The 11813-nt window shown below is 55.7% G+C and overlaps 1 protein-coding gene across 1 annotated transcript; it reads right to left on the reverse strand.

The window, feature by feature from the left end:
* Positions 1-881: 881 nt before the first annotated feature.
* Positions 882-11472, reverse strand: KCNK18 (potassium two pore domain channel subfamily K member 18). Its single transcript, XM_045802850.1, has 3 exons — positions 11253-11472; positions 8634-8762; positions 882-1675 (listed from the first exon to the last, which is right to left on the reverse strand). The coding sequence occupies exons 1-3, from the start codon at positions 11470-11472 to the stop codon at positions 882-884; spliced, it is 1143 nt and encodes a 380-aa protein (XP_045658806.1).
* Between the last annotated feature and the right edge of the window lie 341 nt (positions 11473-11813).

Raw genomic sequence — 11813 nt, forward strand, 5'->3', positions numbered from 1 at the left:
TGATGGAGGGGTACGCCCGGGAGCGCTCACCCCTGGGCACTTCTAGCCTGCCGCACACATGCCCATGCTTTAGTGACTAGAGACGGTCCGCAGGCAAAGGAAGGTGGAGTCCCAGGGCATAAGAGTGGGGCACCTACAGCACCTGCCACACAGCCCAGCTCATTCACGTGCCAACTCAATCAGGAACAGCTCAGGAGCGTATCCCGCCCTGAGCGCCAACCCTCTCCCGTAGCAACCATCCGCCCGGGCATGAACATCTGCACACATCTGCTCATTCAGGAGGTGCCAGCCGTCCACCTTAGTGAGAACACTGGTCTACACAGAATCTGGCACTCAGAATATCCCAGGCCCCCAGGAACACAGGTGACAATCCCACCCTGGCCTCGTGTATTGCACGTGGGCTGGGATCGGGCTGATCTTGCACAGATCCGTGAAGCCATTCAAGAAAACAGGCTGTTCAGAGTCGCTCTGTTTCATCGAGGGTGAACAGGAGCAGCTCGGGAAGATGTTAACTGAGCTGAAAGCACAAATTGCAAGAGCAAAGGTAATTTTTTTCTGGTGACTCAAGAAAAGCTAGGACATTCGTAAGGTGCTTTCATCTACATTAAGTGGAACGTTTGAAAAGTGAAGATGGGGCTCCAATTAACTGGGCTTTGGAGGATGGTGAGAGTTTCGGTATAACGTCTTGATATGAAAGTCATTGGCCACGTTTCTGCTGGGCCTCAGGACCAAAATCAGCCCTCATGCTGGATTTGTCTCTGTGCCCCAAGGTCTCAGGGGACAGGCTGCAGGGACACCAGTTCCAACGTCCCTGGACCCCAAAAGACAACGCGAGGAAACCAGCTCAGCTGGCGTCTGTCACACAAGAGATGGTGGAGATTTCACTTTTTAACCGGGTGGTAAAATACCCCTTTCGCAAAGAACAGCATGAGATTTTTGTAGATGTGAATCAGCCTGTTTTGCACCAACTTGAAAGCAATGCACACGATCTCCATCCCGATGATGATATAAACGGAGAAGAACAAGAAGAAGTGGGGGTGCTCTAAAACGGTGTCCCCGAACCCAATGGTGGTCAGTGTGACGAAGCAGAAGTAGAAGGCGTTCTCGAAGTCCAGCTTCTTCTCCCAGATGGGGAGGATGGCGGCCGCACAGGAAATGTAGGCGAACACAAGGAGGGCGATGACCGGCAGGGGCACGTCCAGCTTCTCCACCTGCCGTCCCACCTGATCCAGATTGCTGATGACCGAGTAGGAGAGTCTCCCCGACAGCTCGGGACATGAGTTACTCCTCTCCACGGCCCGCGGGGGCGGGTGCAGCGTGTTCTGCTTCTCTCGTGCAAGAAGTCTCTCGAACAGATCCGTGTTGCTGCTGGGGGTGGAGGGACACGGGCCGGGTTTGGAGCCCGGAAGCTCTTGGGCATCTATGTTGATCCTCGGGACAGCTTCGCCCGCAGGCATGGTGGCCGGCCTTCTGCAGAGCAGGCGGGAGCACCACGCACGAAGGGGAGGCAGGAAGAATGGGAGTTTTTGGAGCCGATTGTAAGACGTGGACAGGATGGTGGCCAGGATGTCACCCATGTCCGTGAGGACGAGGAACATCAGGGGGATGCCAAAGAGGGCATAGAGCATGCACAGGTATTTGCCGAGCCGGGTGACGGGGTAGATGTGGCCGTAACCTGAAAAAGAGGACAGAGCCCAGGGTGGTTGTCTGCTCTTCCCCCTGCCCCCCAAAAAAGCTTTAAAGAGACCTTCTGTCACTTCTCCTTCTTGGTATCATGGTTTACACAATGCGTTTGAAAATATTCATCTTAAAGCATTCATCCGCCATCTGGCCTTGGGCTCGCTTTGGTGGGAGGAGAGAGAGGTGAAACTCAGCTTCCCTTTAGGATAAGAAGCTATCCATGTCCAGATCTTTGACCCAAGATGCCCCAGGCAGGGGACAAGCATGTCTGGGACTGAGCTGATCGCTTTTCATTTTGCTGCGGCCATTCCTAAGCGTCCACACGGCAGGATGAATGCAGGGGAGAGGCGGCGGCGACGGCTTTGCCATCACACCCACCTCCCCCTTCATCTGCCACAAAGGCACCTGTTTTTAAGAAGCCACCCTTGTCCTCCCCGGGATGTCTGGCCCTCTCGGTTTATCCGTCCCTCTGTAACAGGCCGTTAGTATGTGCCAACGGTGTACAGCGTGTGCACAGTAAGAGCGACAGCGGGAGGATGGAAGGAATGAAATACCGTTGCTGCCCTCTGAGCCGTTGTGGTTTAGCAGGTTAGACACACACATTCACAAATGCTCGTGAAGTGGTGAGGATCCCAGCATCTCGAATCTTACCAACCTGAGTTCGAATCCCAGCTCTGCCACTTACTAGAACGTTACGTGACTTTGGCTCATATTTTCCAGTTTTTTTGTCTGTAAAATAGGGTGGCAATCCCTGCTTTGTATCCCGACCAGCCTGAAGGATGACATGAGACCAGGGCCTGACCCATAGGGGGCAGCTGAGGAATGCTGGCGTCCCCGCCCCCAGGCTGATACTAGCTTCCGGTCGCGCTCACTGTGGGCTGGTATTGACCCACCTGCAGAGGCAGACATTGTTATCACCATTCACAGGTGGGGAAACTGAAGCTTGGAGAAATGGAGCAACCCGGCCAAGAGCACTCAGTGATAAAGAGTAGAGTCGGCGATCAAACCCCTAGACCCACCCAGCTGCCACACCAGCACATCCCCACCGGGCCAGGAGCACCAAGGAGGTGGGACCTTGCAATCCGCAAGAACCAGTCAGCCAAGCAAAGGGAGGGGGCACTGAGGCTTCTGTGCTCTTCAGGAGCCCCCGTCCTTCCATCACCCCATCCGTGACCCTCCTGTCTACAGCAGGGCAGGAGCAGAGAGACGTCAAACCCCACAGCCCAGGTAGCTGGATCTTCTGGAGTGAGCGAGCTCAGTGACTGCAACAAAATGAGGGAAAAGCTTTTGTATTAAATGCCTATGTTTAATTTTTGATGTCATAAAGGATGATTAATACAGGAAAACCTAGGCCAATTATGTAAATTGATTTGAAGGCACTTGCTCGGCTGGCTAAGCCCCAGCCTCCTCCAGGGCTCCAGCTCCCTGTGGCCGAGTCTGGTCTCAGGCTCTGCCTTCCAGGAACACACACGTGTTCAGGTGGCCCACCCTCACCAGGGTCCTGGGAGAGGGCCGGGAACCACAAAGGGTCTCATCAGCTGGCATCCATCCCAGAGCACGCCACGCCACCCTCAGCTGATTCCACGAGGCACCATTTGGTGGCAGGGGCAGTTAAATCTGAATGTGCATTCATAGCGTATGTGCATATTGAGCGCTAACTGCATGCACTGGGGACACAGTGGTGAGGTCTCCAACCTCGCTGAGCTTCTGCTGTAATGGGAGAGGCAGACATGAATCAAATAACTACCCTGGTGAGTCCGCTGTGGCAGATGGAGCTCAGTAACCGCACATAAAGGAGCAGACTGTTCCATGAGCCATTAGAACGAAGGCGCCCATCCTGGATTCGCATTTATTGAGCACCTACTTTATGCCAGGCACTTGTGGGTGGGCTTGGGGGTAGAATGAGAAACAAGCAGAGGTCCTGTCCTCTGGGACTTCTAGTTGAGAAGGAAGCAAGGCCTTGAGCAGAGCTCTCCACCACCCGCAGGAGGTGGCGAGGACCCGACAGGTGTACGTATGCACCAGGGGACAGGAATGGAGCCCGCATTGGCTAACCTTCCCATCGGAAACCCAGGTTTGTTCCCTGGGGCAGGACTTGCTGAGACAGTGCCAAGGGTTCCAAATGCCTCTGTTTCCCTTCCCTGTTCTCTGAGGGTCTCCAGCAGCTCCGGCCCTCCCCTCAAGGAGAGGAGGTTGCAGAAGTGACCTCTGCACCCTGTTCAGGCTGAGGAGATGAAGGTGAAGGTGGGGACTTAGAAGGAAGGTGACCCGGGAGGGGGGGGATGACCATCTGCCCAGTTTGCCTAGGGCTGAGGGGTTTCCCAGAGCTCCTGACTTTCTGTGCTAGAATGGTGACAGTCCCAGGGGCAGCTGGTCACTCCAGCCATGAAGGGAGGTGTGGACAGATTCTCTGGAGCAGGGGAGATGAGAGAGGAGGGCAGCTGGAGCTTCTCCTGGAGGAGCAGGAGCTCAGAGAGGGAGTCCTGGGGGAGCCCGGGCCCTGGGTATCAGCAAAGATTCCTGTGCCAAAGCTGGTCAGGGGCCATCAGTCCTTAGGAGGTCAGCAGTGGCCGCGAGGGCCCAGAGATGGGGACCACCCTGTTTTCTAGATAGTGGATAAGCCCCCTGGGTTCTTGTGCACCCTCAGGCAAGTCAGGAGAGGCTCCACAGTGGAAACCTCTCAGCTTCCAGGACAGGGGCCCAGGGTCAGATCTAGTTTAAAGAAAAGAACATCCCATTTCTAGAATAAAGTACCTTTTAGAGTGAAAATTCCCTGCATAGCCAAATCCCTAATGCCGGCAACCACCATTATTACCGCATTTAATGGACAAGGAACAGGGAAGTCAGGTGACCTGTCTGGGGTGGCACAGCTCAAAGCTGACAAGGATGTGCACCCCTTACCTGAAGACTTCCTCTGTCCACCTGCCACCCCAGGGTTCTCCTTGGCAAAGGTGAATTTAGTGGATTTAAGCTGGAGGTGGCTCCCTCTGGGTAGAACACGTTTAGACTCTAGGAGATGTGCCATATTCCAGAAGATGCATCAAGGAAGCAAACCTCAGAGCGCACATGACCCCTGTGAAGGAAACTGTATAAACTGCACCAATTACTGAATGCTGAAATGCATAACAGAAAATCCTATCATTTCTTATAATGTATTCATATATTCCAATACGGTCAGTTCACTCCACTTAGGCTGTGAGTATCTAATAGCCCATGCACTTTACTTTCTTCCTTTTTTTTTAAGTAGGCTCCACGCCTAGCATGGAGCCCCATGTGGGGCTTGAACTCATGACCCTGAGATCAAGACCTGAGCTGAGATCAAGAGTCCAAAACTTAACAGACTGAGTCACCCAGGCGTCCCCACGCACTTTACTTTCTAATCCAAGGGGACTGACCCAATTGGAAATGACTGGGGATTGACCAACCTCACACCTGCCAGGTGTCCCTTTTTCATCAAAGCCAGGTGCATTAAGGGTGACCCAGAGATGTAAGGCAGGAAGCACTTCGAACACTGTTATTGATTACAGGCAGCGGAGAACCTCCCCGACATCCTCTTCCACTTGTAATTACTGGACAGCATGATGTCCTAATTGATTTGATAGTAGCATCGCTTTCTTGGGATTTAGACCAAGATAATGCATTTCCATTAGATCAGTGGTTCACGGCCTGCACTCCCATTAGAATCACCTGGAGGGCTCTGAAAAATACCGAGGCCTGGGTTTGTCCCTAGAGACTCTACTTGGATTGTCACGGGGTCCAGGCTTGGGAGTTTCTAAAAGATAGCCCGATGATTGCAATGTGCAGCCAGGGCTGAGAACCCTGGACCCGGGTCAGAGCTTTGCAAACTTCAGTGCGCACCGGGATCACCTGGAGAGCTTGTTAAATACAGATTTCTGGGCCCCATGTCCATAGTTTCTGGCTCAGTGGGTCTAGGATGGGGTCTGAGAACGAATTCTCTCTTCTAACAAGTTCTCAGGTGATGCTCATGCGTGCTAACAGGTCCAGGGACCACCGCATTCGATCAGTTCTCAACGGGCGCAATTTTGCCCCGCCCCCCGGGGGACATTTAGCAATGAGGAGACAGCAGGGGAAGAGGTGGGGGCATCGGGTGGGTGGAGGCCAGGGAAGCGACTAATCATCCTACAATGCGCAGGACAGCCCCCACCACGAAGAATCATCTAACTCCAGACGCCCACAGTGCCAGCCCAGAAAGCCTGGTTAGCTCAATCCCCTGAAGTTCTGGAGGAAAAGGAAAACAAACTGAACCCCTTTGCTCGTCTCCACTATCTTCCTTGGGGCTGCTGCTTCCCTGTCACTGTTGCTCCACTGAGCTGCGGGTTGCCCTGGAAAGGCCAGCTGCGCCCTGCCCCTGCCTTGCTGGCAGTGACCTCCCTCCCCTGAGCCTCAGCTCGCTGCTAAATGCCACAGCGCCTACCCGTAGGTTGTCCTGTCATGCGGATTAAATAAGATCACGCATATAAAGCCTGCGTGCACCATGCCCAGTGCTGGTAAGGGCTCAGGAGCGCAGCGGTCCGCGGTGCTCTTTCTGCCCCTTTCTGGTCCCTCCCTGCCTGTAGCATCGAGGTAAGGGGAAGAGACCGGCTCTGAAAGAAGCCATGTGGGGGCGCTCTTGGACACAAAGCCTGTTGCCACAGACCCTGGGTTCTTCCCCCAGCAACGGTTCCTTCATCTTTCCTGCGGTACCCCTGCTCCCCCACCTGATTTAGGGATAGATCCAATTGGTCTAAGTCATTCTGGGAATCTCATCCCCTTGCCAGGACTAGCTTAGGCGTGGGAGGTGTCTAGGAAGAGTTTTTGGAGGGAGGCGATGGCCGGCCCTTTCTCAGTCTATGAGATCCAGTGACGCAGCAATGGGAGTGGACGTTGGTGACCTGCTGAGCAGGATGGGGGAGAACCTGACACTCAATGCCATGGCTGAGCTGCACGTCTACCAGCCCCAGAGCTGTCTGCACTGGGCTTCTTACTCCAGAGGGAACACGTTTTCCTTGCAGTTGGAGCCAGTTGGGTTGGATTTCCCTTTAGTGGCAGCTGAGCGGATCCTGGCTGGCACTTACATTTATCCTCACACTGATCTGAAAGGCAGGCCTGGGAGGCGTTACAGATGAGGGAACGAGGCTCAGAAGGGCCACGTTACTCCAGAATCTTTGCTTTGTTTGGGGGTGGAAGACGCACGTAAAGGAAGTGCAGGGAACGGGGTAAGGCTGGCTCCTTCTCTCCCAGTGCCTTTCCTTCTAGGCACTGGCATCAACTCCAGCCAGACACAAGGTCTCTCTGGGAATCTGAGCTGCCCCTGCCCCCCAGGCACAAGCAGGCTCCCCCTGGGGCTCCCTGGGAAGGGCTGGGCAGGGTCCCTGCAGCACCCCACAGACCTGCAAGGCTGGCAGGCTACTCTGGGGAAAGAACACTGGACCTGGGGTCTCAAGGCCCGTTCGTGGGCACCAGCTCTACTCACTGTGTGCCCTTGGCCCCTGACAGCATCTCTCTGGGCTCAGGCTCCCCCACCTGATTCAAAAGACCTCTCTGAGCTTTAAAGGAGGCAGCTTGGTACAGCCCCGAGGGTAACTGTTAGTTCCCATCACCACCGCAGCCCTTCCTCCTCCCTCACCTGACTGTTGGTGCTCCCAGTCCTGCTCTGGTACTCCGTACCCCCTCCCCACACCACGCCCCCCCTTCGGTGTTCCCTCCCTTCCCCCGGAGTCCATTGCCATCTATATGCTGTTGACTCTGAAACCCAGCTCCCCAGCCCCGCCCTGAGCCACAGACCCACATTGCCGGCTGTGCTGGGTGTCTCCCCTGACACGCTCCACTCGAGCCTTGACCTTGACTGGCCCTGAATCATCACTTCTATCCCCAGGCCCAGCATCCTCACCACCTTCCCCACAGCCTGCTGGCCCCACTCAGCAAAGCTGGAGACTGTGGTGTCTTCCTCTTCCCCAGGCATCCAATCCCTGAAGATTTGCCTGCAAAGTCTTCAACCACCCCTCCTCTCTGTCCTTGTGACCACTGTCCAGGATGAGGCCATTGCCATCCTCACTCATACAGGCTGCCGCAGAAACCCCCCTACTGCTCTCCCTGCTGCCAGTCTTACCCTCTCTGGTCCCCTCCATGCTACAGCTGGGGTGATCTTTCTGGAATGCTGAGCTACTGTGTTCTTCCCTTGCTTAAAACCCTCTAGACATTCCCCACTGCCCACAGGATAAACCCAACCTCCTTAGCCCAGCTTGCAGGACCTTCTCGTGGACTGTCCCCTCTTTCCCTTCCACTTCTCATCACCCCTAATTAACCTCCTTACAATGCCTGCCATTCCTTCTGCTACTGGGCCTTTGTCCTCCCCGGGCCTGCAGCACCCTCTTCACACCCTCCTTCCCCCACACTGGTGACTCTCCGACTCAGCATGGCTGTCATCCCCTCCCGGGAGTCTTTAAAATGTTCTTACCACTTAAGTATTGCCTCCTGGACCACCCCCAAGCCTGGGGCAGCTGCCCCTACTCTGCGCTCCCACAATACCCCGAATACATCACATGCTGACCGCATTCGGTTGCCCAGGAGCCCGGACATTGGCATGAGGTGTTTCGTACAAGAACATTCAGCCAAGGGGCAGGAGGGGGCTGAAAGGCATCCCACACCTTGCTCCCTGGGGCCTGCACCCGGGCAAGGGGCTGCACCCATCAGAAGGAAGGGCACTCTCCAAATTCCCAGCAGCAGGAGCTCCCACCTTAGGAGCCCACACCGTCCTGCCCACCACTGTATCCGCCCCACAGGGAGCCACGGCCACTCGGTGCGGCGGACCCAGCACAGGGCAGCCCTTCCTCACCATTTCATGACCAAGTGAACCCAACATTCCACCGCCCCACCAAGGGGCCCCAGCCTCCCCTTCTCCCTCTCTCTCCCCCATGCATCTCTCCCAGGCCTGCCCTTGCCCTCGGACTTACCCACAGTGCTGATGACGGTGCAGCAAAAAAAGAGCGAGCTCAGAAAGGACCAGTCTGCAAACCTGCTAAACCAGTGGGGCTTCACCTTCTGCAGCAGCGCCCCAAGGTCCCGTTTCCTGCCTTCCTCAACTGGGGAAAGAGAGGACCAGAGTGAAGGAGAGGGTTTTGCTCAAGACAGGTCCCACCGTGTGCAGGGGTCTTCCCCAGGGACCGGCACACCCCCTGCCTCGTGGCCCCTTAACGCCATAACCTGGTTCTGCTTTTGCCCGTCTCGGCACTTAGTTCCTGCATTTAGTGCCCACGGAGATGACGAGACCACGTGAGAGGAGCCCCCCAGGAAGGGGCCCATGGGGGTCCGGCCCAAGCTCAGCCACGGGATTGCTGTGTGGCCTGAGGGGGCTTCCTGAAATTTCTGAACCTCCGTGTCTTTCACTTTGCAAAGGGGCATTCTACTTCTGCTCAGTCTCTCTCCCAGGCTTCTTGAGAATTGAAAGTAAAATGGGTCTTATGAAATGCAAGCTCTTATACAGATACAAACCATCCCCACTCCGGAGGTCATTAAGCCTGATGGCATTTGCTACTCGTACTGGGATCTGTGGGCACCGAGGCGTCTGAGGATTTCTGGGAAGTCTTGGCTTTCAAAACATCTGACCCAGGGCCAAGAGAGCAGGATTGGGGCCCTGGTTCCTCAGGGAGGTTCCCAAATAGTTCCTTTGGCCTGGGTGGCCAGTGGGCTTTGGGACCTTAGAACCACCTTGAAACTCTGGCACGCAGCGGGGGGTTCACTACTCATGTGAAAGGGCGCCGACCTGGGAGTCCAGGCATTCTAGACCCAGCTCTGACCCTGAGCAGCTCCCGCAGCCATGGACAAGACGCTCCATCCCCAGCCTGTTTCCCCATCGGGAAGGCAGCATGACAGGGCCATGAAAGGAGAGCTCTGGGGTCTAAATGCCTGGGGTGGAATCCTCCGCTCCACTCTGTAGTTTGCGACCTTGGCCAGTCGCTTAACTCCCAGAGCCTCGGTTTCCTAATCTGTGAAAGGGGTCAATCCACACAGGCGCCCGGGGCTGGCATGAGGATTAAGTGCGATAACGCACAAGCGCGCTCCGCATGGGGGGGGCGCTTCGGGAGCACTTTAATCTCCAACAAAAATCAGTACCACATGGGGCTGGAGGGGCGCCTGGCCGGCTCAGTCAGAAGAGCACGTGACTCTTGATCTCAGGGCCCTGAGTTCAAGCCCCACGTTGGGTGTAGAGAGGACTTAAAAAACAAAAACAAAATGGGGTTGGACCAGTGCTGTATTCCCATTGTATTCTGTACGTCAGAATCACCCGGGAAACTTTAGAAGATTCCCAGCCCAGCTCTGGAAATCCCGATTAAGTGGGTTTGGAGAAGAGCCTACAAATGTGTATTTCAGACGCTGGATGATTCTGATGTGTGGCCGGGTTTGGGAAGCTCTGAGCCTGGGATGGTGCGGAGTCCGGGCGGTGGCGATGGCGGAGGGGCGTGTGTCTGTCTGGACCAGATGCAGAGAGAAGGAGTGGGACCCTCCACAGAGGAGACACTCTGCCTCCTGGGACCAGCCTCCCGTCAGCCTCAGCTGAAAGAACCCACTCGAGAAGCAAGGTCGGGCCCATGGGAGGAGCCGTGAACAGACCCGCTGGACCTACCTGTCACAGCAGGGGCATCCTTCCCCTCACTCCTGGAGGCTGTTTTTCCTTTGTCTTTTATTTACTGACTCTATATTTTTATTTTGCTCTGTTAAATACATATTTGCAAGCTTTGGGGAACAAGGCAGAGCAGTAATAAGTGACCAAAGACAAATGAAACGCAGTAAGGACACAGGTAAAGTGCCTCGTGCCCTTCAAGAGACTTCACGACCTTTATCTGCTTCCCACAGGGTCCCTATGATTGGCAGCCCTGAGACTGTGGGTCCGGGCTGTCTGGCACACTGAGACCCAGAGAGGGCAACAGCTCTCCACAGATCACACAGCAAGTTGGGGGAGCACCCAGGACCGAAACCAGGCCCCCAAGTTACCAATTCCTCTCCCCTGAGTCCAACAGTAGAAAAGGCCATTGGGAACCGGAAGTGGGAGAGAAGGGGGCCAGGCAGTTCCTCCTGGGGGGCCAAGCCCAGTTTGATTGTCCCTTGAATCCTAGTTCCTGTAAACTGAGTCAGGGGCCGGGCAGGCATAATTTGGAGGACCAGCCTAGGGACGCCCAGCCCCAAATCTCGTCACCCACATCCCTCAACCAACCTCACCAAATGCCCGGCTATCCATCCTTCCCGGAGCCTGCCGGTCCGGGTGGGGCTGGGAACTGAGGCAAGGGCAAGGGACCTGGTCTTTCCAGAGCACGAACTGGGTGCTCAGTGCTTTCCCTACATTCTTCATAGTAACACTAACAGGCTATTGCTTTCCCTATTTTACGGAGGAGAAAACTGAGGCTCAGAGAGAAGTCATTTGCCTAAGGTCCCACACAGGGATGGGGAGGACAAGCTGAGGGCTCCCAGACCCCCCACCCCAGCCTCCTGCAAAACAGCCCTCTGTGCTCTGGGGGCTGCCTCCACCCACAGAGAAAGCCCACCTACCCCCCCCCCCGCCCCCGTGAGCCACCTACCTGTCCTGTTGCATTTCAAGATGCCACAGAGCTCCTCCAAGAACTCCTCAAACTCTGGGTCATTTGGCCCCAGGTTCTGGCCGCCCTCGATGGCCGAGAAGAGGGCAGCACCCAGTAGCGCATAGGTCACCAGGGAGCAGAGGAAGCAGAGGCGAGGGAAAAGCTTCTCCAGGGCCTCCTGAAAGCACTTCCTGGCCGGGGGTGGCCCTGCAGCCTCCATCCTCCCAGGAGTGCTCCGAACAGGAGGAGCTGGTGGAAGAGGCAGGAGCAGGCCCCAGCAGCAGAAGGAGGAGGGATGGGGGAGGAATGGGAGTGCCCAGAGAATGGCCAGGCTCCAGCACTAAGTGGATGGTGCGTGTGCTTCCCCAAGGACTGGGAAGCAGCCGGTTCTCATCCCGGTCAGTTACTTAGATGGCGCCCCCCAGCACCCCAAATTGCTATTGATCCGCCGGCCTGGGAGCTGCCCTGCGGGGGCTTTGGGTGAATGCTGTGGTGATGGCTTTGTGCTTTGGCCTTTCCCATCTGGAAGCTGCAATTTTGACTTCCAGGTACCAAATCTGA

Source organism: Ursus americanus, chromosome 6 (genome assembly GCF_024610735.1).
Source record: "Ursus americanus isolate L20-20 chromosome 6, mUrsAme1.1.p, whole genome shotgun sequence".
NCBI classification, from domain to species: Eukaryota; Metazoa; Chordata; class Mammalia; order Carnivora; family Ursidae; genus Ursus; species Ursus americanus.